A 12,212-nucleotide genomic window follows, 5' to 3' on the forward strand; every position below is an offset into this window, starting at 1 on the left:
AACTCATCTGGACCTTGGGTTTATGTTCTACCAGCACAGCAATATTGCCAGAAGCATAAGGTGAGGTTCATGACACCCAACTTCAGTTATTCCTAACATAGGAGTCTCCACCTGAGAGAGTCCCTTTACAGTCAGTGGACAGAAATAGTCATATCTTGGGGGGGGCATTCATCTCCTCCTGAGGTACGTGTCTTCCTCGGAGTACTATGCTGAGATGAGAGGAGCCGCTTCCTGGAAGTGCCTAATTGTCCCCATTAACTCTAAAACGCCTCTAAAGGAACAGCTCACATAGGGTGTCTGTGTTACAGGCATGTACATTCGAGTAGGTGAATGTCAGCCTGAAAGAAAAAAAATGGTTGAGCAGAATGAAGTTGTTGGGGGGGTTTTTTGTTTGGTTTTTGGTTTTTTGTGGGTTTTGTTTGTTTGTTTGTTGTTGGTTGGTTGGTTGGTTGGTTTGGCTTTTCGTTGGATTTTATTGTTGTTGTTTCCTTGAATGCCCTCTTCCTGGATTTCCTTTCAGTGCTCTGGCCCACAACAAACAGTTGCATTTGCATGTAACACAGAGTGGCATTGCACTGCTATATTTAACTACAGCTTCTTTAAAGATGCTAAACATTGACCTGTGCCTAACACTTCACCAAACAAGAATAAATTAGCATTAAAGTAAAACAAATTAATCTGCCTCTAAGAATCTGTTTTGTTAAATGCCCAGGAGAGGTATTAAACTAAGCTTGCTGGAACACCAAAGCAATTTCTGCTGGCACTTTCACAACACGGTGCATACAGCCACATAGCTCCCAGTGCCTGCGTTGTTTCAGGGTCCCAGGATTTATTTGGCAGGCTTGTTCTTCTTTGAAGTTGCAGGGACACTGTTCAGATCTTCTTGTTTGGTGATGTTGAGATCGGAGCTGTCATGAGAATAGTCCTTCATAACACTGTAGTACACCGGGGCGGTGTACGGCGCAGGGTTCTCAGCACTCTTCTTTTCACACTTGTATAACTTCCTAAAGGCAGCCCTGAATTTCTGTGACATGAGGTTGTAGATGATGGGGTTGATGGCACTGTTCAGGTAGATGCACATGCGGCAGAAGAGAAGGAACCAGATATTCAGGTATGGAGGGTCCATGAAGGAGTTCACCACCACCAGCGTGCGATAAGGCATCCACAGAAAGGCGAAGAGGACCACCACGACAGCCAGCATTTTGGTCACCTTGCCAGTGGGAATATGCAAAAAGAGAAATAGTCAACGATGTTAAATCTCCAGCAGAGCCTTCTCACCTGGAGAAACAGTGCAGACAGCTAATTCAGTCTACATATTGCTTATATCCCTCTTTTAGTGTTTAAAATAGGCACAAAAAGCTGTGGGGCTATTCCTCTCTGAATCCATTTTGTTCATGAAAAAAATCTTGGATAAATAAACCCCTTAAATGACAGGTTTTCACCTACTGTTGAAGAGCCTTTAAAGCTCTTTAAGGCAAGCATCTGCCAGCCTGAAAATGGGCTGGGATAATCATGGGAATTTCTGTACCACAAAGCAAATTTGAAAATTGCACATAACAATAAATCAATGGGGGAAACTAACTTGTACAGAAGTAGGGTCCTAACTTCTGGGGGTGCCGTGGGGTATGTTTTAGCTCCTTGCCTAGGATCTTCTGCTTTCCTGTGCCAGCTATGCTGTTCCCAGGGAAAGGCTCCTGGTACAGAGCAGCACTGAGAGCAGAGGAGACGGTCTGGAGTCTTAAATTGCTACTTGTGCTGACATGGGAGTTACTTAGCTAATTGGTATGGGTTATTTTAATTTGCAGCACACTAGGGAAGTACTACATTAACATATTAGGAACAAGAAGATATTGAGAATTCAGAAGTGAGCAGTAATTGCCCTCAGCTCGACTAAAGCTTGTTCAAGAAAATGGGTTTTTGTACTGAAACTCTAGTGATCCTAATAGTTTTGACAGCTATTTCTGGTAGGTGACAATCATCCTCCAGCAAACACTTACAGAATACACACGTCCCTGAGGAGGAAAGTATGAGTAAACACTGATGCCACACACATATTTAGGCAGTGGTGTTTCAAACGTCAGAAAGGGAGTTGTGCAACAACTCCAGTTCTTGGTATGGGAATAAGCACTTAGATCACGTTCACAGTCTCTCAGCTTTTCTTGGAGTGCTTTTTTCACTCAGTCACAAGCAACTATGCCTTCCTGTAATGCTTTGCGTAGAAATTGGGGGTGTCTGGTAGTGGTAACAAAACTTTCTGTACAAGAAAGGGACTATTGTCAAGCTGAGGCCAAAATAGAAGTGTTTTTCTTGTGTGGTTTAATGGGAATGTGAGGACACTTCCCAGAATAAGAACTTGCAGTGATATGGTGAGTGCTGGAGCTGTTGCTAAGATCGCAGCATGTTTGCTGCCACACTTTGCTGCCTTTAAGGAAAATAGGAGAGATTGTACAAGATGTGTCAGTAAAAGGTAGCTTCAGAGCTTTTCAATGCCTTTTACAAGGGCTGGCTGGATGCAGAAGAGCCAGAGTCATCTCACGAGCTTTTGCTTTCAAGTCACCCTATCTAGTGTGCAACTGCTAGGGCAATAATCTGGTTTATAGAAATGCTCCTGAACAGATAGGCTGGGAGTGGACAGCAGCTGCTCGGCACACAGTTGCCATGGTCAAAATCTCTGCGTACCAGCATGGTTGTAGCCGCTGCCTCCCACGGAGGCTGGCAGGGCAATCCAGGACTGACCACACCTTGCCAAGTGAAGGCGCATCCTGACAGCAGTGGTGAGACTGTATTGCTGTGATCAGCACTGCAAGACCTGGGAACAGATTGCTCCCAATACCAGATCAGCCCAGAAAGGTATAGATTTTGCTTCAACACTATATACCACATGAACAGTGCATATGCATGGGACCTGCATTTTCTACTTCTCTATTTACATTTATAGAAAATAGGGCAGTGATGGAGCATTCAGCCACACTGCTGCCTTCCACAGACCCACTTCTCAGATTTGCCATGTTTTTGATGCATCTGAGGTTTATTTCCCAAGAACCTGAATGAAGTTGATCTGAACAAAACCGTGCTAACAGCTAAACCCTACAGCAAAATGCAACCAACTCCTCAGCTTAAGTGATCCTAAGTACAATTTCAGTCAGATTTTAATTCCCCTTTGCTAAGCAGTTTATTCCTCCTGGGAGATGAGGGCAGGCTCTGTGCTTTTCCATCCTATGCAGAGACTGAACACATCCTGGTCCTGCCTGGAAGGCTCCATGTTAAAGGGCTGTCTTTGGGGTAAGGTTAATGGGAGTCTTTCCATCAACTTCAGCAGTCCTAGGCAGCAGGATTACTGCAAAATATGTCCTGGGAAAGTGAAATAGCACACCTCTGCAGTCCTCACTGAGACACAGACACTCCTCACTCAGCTGTTGTCTCAGTTCCTGAGATGCAAAGTTGCACCCTGCAGGGCTGGGAAGAACAAACCCCTGAGCTTTTATACACTTATCTCTGCTCCCTGGCAGGTGTCCCTTCTGGCTGGGAGGTTTCTGTACAGCCAGAACATCTCCTTTAAAGCTAACAGATTAATACTGCTCACACGCTTTCTCCTGAGACTGAAACATCTTTGGCTTTTTGACAGTTGTAACTCTCCACTGGAACCCACGATGCTGCCGAAGAGTGAGCTGAACTCTGCACCTGAGTGACAACACCAGGGGGAGCATATCCTAATAAGGCTGAAAATTAAGCTCATTCCAGTCCTTTCTGAGACAAAAAGAAAGGTAGTCTGGGAAAGAACCAGTGATTCATCTGCTTTTTAGCATAACTACCCCGCTTTTTGGCTGGTTGTTACAGAAATGCCGGCAGTGCCAGCCAGCACTTGCCCAGCTCCTGTTCGAGCAAGCTCCCGACAACTCCCTCCAGACCACAGAAGACCACAAAGTGCTGTCATCCAAAGAGCGCTTCCTGCTACACGACCTACAGCCCTGTGAAAAAGCTGTCTTTCTTTGGGAGGGGAAACTGGCTGGAAACAGCACCATGAGGATTAAATACCTCTGTCTCACTAAATGCCTTCAGTGCTCCCCAAGGACGCTGCATCCAGACCACAAGCTGGGACAGGCAGCCTTGCCCTGAGCTTGCTGTAGGATTGAAAGTTGCCTTTTAAAACTAACCATCTGTACGAACTGTGTTCTCCTGGGTGCAAAGTTGTGTCGACACAGGATGTCTCCTCTGGATAAAACCTAACAGTCTATCCCAAACTCACTGTCATATCTCCGTTGTGGGGAAAGAAATCGCCAGCATTGTCTGCATGCATGGCTGAAACCTGTCTCCATGCCTCTCCTCACTCCACCTTGCTAAGGCAAGTATCTACAGCACACATAAGGTGCTCTAAATTTAGTTCTGGTGCTCGTGTGAAAAATTAACCTAATCGGCACTGAAGAGAGCTTGGGACATTTATCCCTAACTGGAGTAGTCCTGAATTATGTCCCCATAAAACAGCTGCACCCAAAAATCCAGAGCTTTGCTGAAGCCTGAAACCATCCCTCTGGAAAGCACCAGCTCAGGGACAATGATTTTTCTGACAAGTGTTTTGCAGCAACCCTGTTGTACATAGTGTCTGCACACAACAGCTGTAAAGGAGCTATGGATAGAAGCAAGAACAAGGTTTGTAAACAGAAGGTGATGTTTTACTAGGACAGTTGATATTTAGCTGAAAACCACTTTTGAGCACATAAGCCAGTGTTGTGCCTAGATGGCCAAGGATATCTGCTGTACAGACCCCATACTACACCCTGGGTCCCTAAGCCAAAGCTAAGGGGCAGCTCATCTTCCACCTCCATGGGCCAAGGCTGATATAATTCCTAGAGCAAACCCACTGTGAGCATCCTTCTCACTCCATACAGGGTGATAGGCATTTTGCATCCCCACACAGGCCTTCCAACCCATCCCCTCTCGCAGTGCTGTGTCCAGCCTTTGCCCCTGTCCTGGAGGTCACAGAGCTTCTCCCCAGCCAGTGTCACCCCTCCTCATCCAGGCATCATCATCCTAAACTGCAGCATCCTTTTTTAGGAATCCCACTCCCTCTAGTGGTCCCTCTCTGGCAGGTGAAATAGGTGCTTAGAGGTGGCTGGTGTTTGTGTCTCTGGCCCTTTTTTCTATAGGTGATAAATACAGTAAACTCATGCCTTGCATTGTCCTGCTCTGGCCTTACATGTTAGATGCACCAGTGAGGGAACAGCAGCATCTTCATACTCTGAAAAGCAAGCCGTGCGGTGCTGGTGCTGAGTAGGAGCATATCCACAGAAAAACACCCCCAGCCATACAGGCTCTTTAGAGTCAAGGGACAAAAATGGGTGCCTCTGGGGTAGCCCCATTTGGACATCTCTCAGGGGACTCTGGGCACGGTGCCTGGAAGAGCCGGTTCCCCTATAAAGAGAGGCCAGAGGACGAACGCCAATGTGGGTGCCTGTACCTTGGTCAGGGTGACCACCCGAGCTACGCACACCAAACACCTGTCCTCCCGGCTCATTCTGCTCTCCTGGCTGACAGACCCTTCAGGAGCCAAACTGCCCTCTCACACCACTGGTCTGTGATGGGAATCTAGCAGAGGCTTGTGCACCATCACCCCAAAAATCTCCAAGGTGTTGGCAGGGTTGGACCCCCGCTTTGCTGCATCACTGGAACGCAACCTGCTGTCTGCAGGGCCCTGTGAAGCTCTCGTGCACATGTGAAGCCTGTCAGACAGCAACACTATTGCTGTTTTGGACCAAACTTACAACCATGATTTCTAATGGTGTCTTTAGTGGTTTAGTCTACATGGCAATTGCATTTTAAAGAAGCTGCACCTTCACTTCAATCTTCCCCACTGGTAGCACATTCATCACTTTCACAGCCTCCTCATCACCCTGTCAGATTGGAGACCACCAGCACTTCTTATTTTGGTAGTTTCGAATGCTGTGTCCTCACTTCTGATGCTCAAGACAAGACCCTTTACCAAGGGCCCCCATGGAAATTCCTGGTGTTATTTTCAAGGGCTGTAAGCACATCTCAGGAAAGCATGAGAGGTCAGTGGCATTACCTGTCAGGCTGCCCTTTCCTTTCCACCCCAGCCACGGGTAATTAATGAGCGAGGAAACTCCTTATGAGCGCCTCAGCCAGCATCAGCTATTGCAAAGCAGTGTCCAGTGGTCCAAGTAGAGATCCACCTGTGTTTCTTCCTTCTGCAACTTTCTTCTGGTTTTGAGGGCAGTGATGCCATGGCTATCAGAAAATCAGAGAGGAAACCTTTCTTCTGGTAAAGATGACACAGGACACCTGTGTCCAGGCTACTCCCTTTTAGGACTCGTACCTGCCCATGGCAGGAGGGCTTTTTGGCATTGATTTCCTTGGAGGTGAACCTCGCCTCGAGAAGACCACTCAGGTTCCTTCTGTGCATCTCTCCCAGCTTTGCTAAAGCCAAGTTGGTGGGGTGTTCCACGGATCTGGGTGTGGGGGGTGCTACGGGGGGCCATAGCCCTCCCAGACTTTGCCCTGTGCCTTCACATGGGCACATACACCTCTGTCTCCATCGCCCACATGTCCCACTGTGGGTACCCACTGGCCACGGGAATGCTCTCCTCTGTGCTCACTTTTAAGCCCCTTTGCCTGTCCAGCGTACCCATCTGCCAGCTCTGCTGGCATGAATGGATTCAGCTACCTTCTTTCTCACATTAAAATCCCTTTCTTAACAATCTGCCCATTGCCCAGCACTCAGCTTGCGCTTCCCCTCTGCTCTCCCCCACTGCCCCTCTGAGGTTCTGCATGCTGCAGCATCTCCCCAAAAATATCATTCCTGTGGCCCTGGCCACCCCAGCTCAGGGAGACAAATACCAAGCAGAATCCAGTGATGACCCCTTGGGGTCTCTGGAGGCCTCCTTCCTCCCTGGGTGGTTGGGTTTTTGTTTTTTCCCTCATAGATGCCGTATCATGACTCACTGCAGCTTCTGCGCCTCAACCCATTGCACCGCCAGCAAAAGCCTCCAGCTGGATTTCAATGCTAAGGTAGATGCTCTGACAGGACCTGGCTTTGTTGTGCTTGAAGCACTCCTGTATGCACTGCCCAGAACTCTCATCAAAATAGCTATGTGGTTTTACTTGGCTTTGGTGCTCAGATAACTTATTTCTACACTAAGCGTGCAGCAGATCAACCCCTCAGCAATGAATCAAATGGTTAAAGTTGAACTCCCACATCCTGGATTTTCCCCCTCTGATTTTTATGGACAGTCATATAAATTTCCCTCTGATTATATATAAAATGAAGCAATCATGTCCTATGCCATATCCAACTTTTGAAAGACATTTATGGAAAAACCTGGACTGCAGCCACCTCTGGAGTGAAGCACTGCATCCACCTGACAGTCACCAACCCATGTGTCAGCCATCTAGTCCACACGCCACCGGTGGCACAGCTGGGGTTCTTCCTCCATCACTCTCAACACAGCCTGTTTGAAGAGCTGCTGGTGTGAAATCAGAAGGAAGCATTCAACAAAACATAGCTGGAAGCCCTGGGAAACTGCTTTACAGTTTAAAAACTCAGTGCCATCTTTATTCCTAATAATGCCAGCTCTGTGATGTCAGGCCAGCCAGGGGAAGTCTTTCCATGTTAAGATATTTTTGGAGATAACAACAGTCTTGAGAGAACTCCTGGTGTAAGAGAAAAGAGAGCACAAGATGTTTCCAGGAGCTGGAGCACCCGTCATCCAGCCCCATCAGGACTAATGGCCTCAGCCACTCATCCTAATGATGCTGGAGCAGCTGTGTGCAGCATGGCCACTCCATGGCACAGCACTGTAGGGGGGTGGTACAGCCCCTGCAGCAGCTGCTCTGGAAGGAGCGGTCTATCAACCTCCACCTTTAGGTACTGCTTTGTAGTATCGAGAGACCTTGCTGCCAAACACCCTTCCTGAGACTCCCACAGCAGCCAGTGACACCCGGAGAGCAGGCAAGTACTTTTGCAGAAGTCAAGGCTTGTTTTAAACCTTTCTGCGTTGGAGCAAAAGGGAGAAAAAGCTGAACTGGAAAGAGAAGTTCATGAAGAAATACTGTTCTCTGGGCTGTTCACTTCCCTGCCATGATTCTGAATTGTCCCTCCTGGGGAATGGAGGTTCCTGCGCAAGTCAGGCAATGAGATACTGAGTTGGAAACATGAGGACTTTAGGAAGGCTGAAGCCTGTTTCAGGCTGTCTGGAAATTACAACAGAACTGCTGATTTCAATGAATTAAGCCAGATTCCCAGATTCAGCCCTTTCCTTTAAAATAGCCCATTTCTCTGCCTATGCAAAGTTTGAAACTGGAATGGGACAGTCTCCTGCAAAGGAGCCAGCTAGGAGGCAACAGAATCCCATGTCCAGGTGCTGAGCCATCCAAGGAGATGGGGCAAGAAACAGTAGTTGTCCATGTGTACAGAGAAAGAGGAGGAACAAGGGCGGGGGGGAGAAGGGAGGAGACGGAGCTGGGGACCGAGCAGGCAGCTGAATGACAGAGGAGTCACCGAAAGGCAAACACCACTGTGACACCAAGGCACCTTCCCCAGCTGCAGGGACCAGAGGGCTGCAGCCAGGGCTGGGCTCACAGGGCAGGGGGTCATGCCAGCTCTGTCCCGCTGGCGTGATGTGACCCAGTACTCTCCTCCTCAGGGAGGCAATCAGTAAGTAATTATCCAGCAAACACCTCTGCACTCCTGCCTCTCCCGAGTGATGCCAGAGCCCTGTCCTGCTCCACTGAGCTCAGTCAAAGCAGGGGGCAGCTCATCTGTGCTGCCAGACCCCAGCCGGGCTTGGGAAGGACTCTCTGTGCAGCAGAACAACCCACCCAGCTCCCCCTACAAAGAGAAGCAAAATACTGGGGCACCCCATCCCTTGCCAGAATGCCCCCCAAAGCACTGAGCCCCTTGACAGCACTGCCTTCAGTCCAGTGTGCCCCAGCTCAGCAGGGAGCCCCTACCTGCTTGCGGGAGCTCAGGGCCCCCTTCTTGCCCTGGCAGGAGAGCTTGAGGGAGCCGCCCTGGTGCGTGGAGCCCAGGCAGGAGTGCTGCGGGGTGGTGGGCAAGGGGCTCATGAAGAGGATGCGGGCAATGAGGCCGTAGAGGACAGTTGCCAGCCCCAAAGGGATGACATAGAAGACAGCAAAATCCAAGAAGTAAATGGGCATGTAAAGGCTTCTGGAGACCCGGTAGCCACAGCTGACCTGTGCCCCATCCGAGAAGGTGACCTGGGTTGTGTCCACCAAGAAGAACCACATGAGGCAATAGAGGGAGGTGAAGAGCCACAGCGAGGAGATGATGCGCTTGGCACGGGACACAGTGCACAGGAGCTGCGCTTTGATGGCATGGCAGATCGCGATGTAACGCTCCACCGTGAAGGCTGTGATGGACCAGGCAGAGATGTTGATGCCCAAGTACTGCAAATAGGTGATGCAGAGGCAGCCGGCGTAGCCATACACCCAAGAAGCCACCACTTCGGAGATGTTGGGCAGCCCGGCTGCCAGCAGCACGATGAGGTCAGCCACCGCCAGGCTCACCAGGTAGCAGTTGGTGGGGGTCACCATGTGCTTGGTGCGCAGCACCACCAGCACCACCATCACGTTGCCCACGATACCCACCCCGCAGATGAGCAGCACCAGCAGGATGGTGACCACCTGCAGCTCCAGGGGCTGCCGGGGCATCCTGCCCAGGGTCTGGTTGCCGCTGCCTCCCAGCGCGGCTCCCGGGCTGGCCGAACCGTTCTCCATGGCGCCCCAAAGCCTTCCCCGGCGGAGCTCCGCGCACCCTGCGGCGGGGAGCGGGGGGAGCCGGGAGCCGCGCCGAGGCGCCCCGCTGCCCCCCGCGTCCCCTCCCCGCCTTCCCGCCCGCCCCGGCTCCTCCCTCCTCTTATTTCCACGATTCACCCTAAGTCTTGCAGCCGCCCGGCTCCTTGCACCCACCTCCCCTGCAAGCTCCCCCGCCGCGCCTCCGCCGAGAGGGGCGGGGAGCGGCCAGGACCACCTCAGTCCCCGGGACCTCCCGGGAACCCCAGCCCCGGGAACCACCCCGGACCGCCTAGGACCCGCAGCTCCGGGGACCATCCAGGACCTCCTCCAGCTGCCGGGACCCCCGAGAAGAACAAGCCCCCCCCCCCGCCCCCGGACCGCCCGCGGCGCCCCAGGGCTACCCCAGCCCCCGGGACCCCCATCCGCTGCCCGCCCGCCCGACCCCGCGGTTGCACCCGCCGGGTCCTACAGCACCGCTGACCGGAGCGGGGGGGAGGAAGGAGGAGAAGGAAGGAGGAAAGAGGAGGAAGGAGGAGGAGGAAGGAGCCCTGGCAGGGGGTGGGAGTGACAGGTTGGAGACCCCGGGGACGGAGAGCCACAGAGCACCCCAACAGCGAGTGGGTCCACCCCGGGACTGTGGGTGCCCTGTGTCCCCAGCTGAGCCACGGGCTGCATTGTGCTTCCCAGGCAAGGAAAGCTGAGGATGAGGGGTCCTTCCTTCCTCATCCTCAGGAGAATGGGACCAGGGTGATGCCACAGAGAGCCATGGCCTTTCCTGTTTCTTTTGGGCTGAGGCGGAGGAGCCCCCCATTAAACACGAAGTAGCGACCGCCTCATGTTGTCTTTCCTACAGCGCCCCATCCCAAGCAAGCACATTGGTGTCACTGCCTTGGGGAAAGGTTTGCCCAGTCCAGGGCTGGGAGATCCCATATCTCCCTGACGGTCAGGCTGGGATAGCTGGTATCTCCCCAACAGCCAGGCTGGGAGATCCAGCATCTCCTTGGTGGACAGCAGTGGCCAGAATTTGCTGCCAGCTCCGTGCTTGCTCCTGACATACCCACAGCCTGTCAGAAAATGCATTTTCATATTGAAAGAGCAATTGTATTTGCAGAGATAAAGTGCAACAGGTCCCTTAACCTGTGGAGTGGAGGAAAGGACAAGGGGGAAGCTTGCTTTTTTATTAGATTTTATTTCAATTAGAGGGAGAGAAATCCCATTAATCCCAGACACCGAGGCACATATCCAAAATGTGAAGGATGGTCCTGATGCCAGGTGATTCAAGTCCAGGGTTTCACAGGCAAATATCTAAGCCTGGGCTGTAAAAACCTGCGTGGATAAAATGCCTTTTGCCTCAGCCTAGGGAGCAGCACTCTGTCCCAAGGCTCTGGCTTGTGGTGGCAAATAATATTTTCCCCTTTTCTCTGGGAAACCTTATGCCTCCATTTGGCTCCATGGAGGACAGTCCCTGTGGTGTTTCACTCCCTCCTGTGACATTTCATTCATCTTTGGGTCAGTTATAAAGGACAAATATTCTCTTCTCTTTCCATTCGCTTTCCTTAGGGATCCACAGACAGCCTGCACCAGGGCCTGCCCATGCCCAGCCAGCCTCACACCTCTGCCCTACACCCCCTGGCTGGGGACACATGGCAGGTCCCGTCCCTGCCCTTGGAGACCTGCCCAGGCTGCACCTTGCTCTACCTTTCCCTTTTTTAAAATAGATGTGCTTTAAAATCCCCCTAGAAATTACATCTGCTTAATGACACTGTTTAGGCTGTATTCACCTACTGAGTTGGCAGTCACCTCTTCAGGAGCCAGGCAAAGTATCCTTTTGTCATCTTGAAACCCCAAATTTCCCTGCTTCTCTCTCTGTGTCATCCTGCAGCCTCTCACCAGGAGCCTGCTACCTGAGCCCTCGCATTCACAGCCGTTCCAGCACGCGTTACAGAAACACCCATCACCTACCTCTGCGTAAGGACCAGTCTGAACAGCATCCATCACACACCGTTTTGCAAGGCTCAGAGAGCTGTCAGGCAAAAGGCATTACTATAATTATCTGTAATAATCAGCATCGCTGTCTTCTGGTAAGAACACGGCCTGGTTATTACAGGTGTAGAATCCTGGTTGCTGCAATACATTATCTCTCTGAAGGTGCCCTCTGGTCCCACTCTTGCTCCCATCTGCCTTGGCCCTTCTCCAAGCTGAATAAATACCCAATTCGTGCATATTGCTCACTGTGGCTGGCACACAGTTATTTCAACAGATGGGAATCTGTCAGTGCTGGCAGCTCCCTGTGCTGTGCTGACCGTGATGGGCACTGCTGGGGAACACCCAGGTCTGAGGATCATAGTGGTCAGAAACCAGCCTCTGCCACTGCATGGCACTTGGGGTAGTTGTGCAGCAGCACATAACAGGAGAAAAATGAGTAATGGTAAGATTGAATCTTA

At 51.1% G+C, this 12,212-nt stretch overlaps 1 protein-coding gene across 1 annotated transcript; it reads right to left on the reverse strand.

Annotated features, from left to right (window-relative positions):
• Positions 1 to 814: 814 nt before the first annotated feature.
• LOC142064300 (thyrotropin-releasing hormone receptor-like) lies at positions 815 to 9,844 on the reverse strand. The gene is given in 2 exon segments (XM_075109059.1): positions 815 to 1,210; positions 8,965 to 9,844. Coding segments are annotated over 2 exon segments (1,182 nt in total). The 5' UTR covers positions 9,751 to 9,844.
• Between the last annotated feature and the right edge of the window lie 2,368 nt (positions 9,845 to 12,212).

This window comes from Phalacrocorax aristotelis, chromosome 13, assembly GCF_949628215.1.
Source record: "Phalacrocorax aristotelis chromosome 13, bGulAri2.1, whole genome shotgun sequence".
Taxonomy (NCBI): domain Eukaryota; kingdom Metazoa; phylum Chordata; class Aves; order Suliformes; family Phalacrocoracidae; genus Phalacrocorax; species Phalacrocorax aristotelis.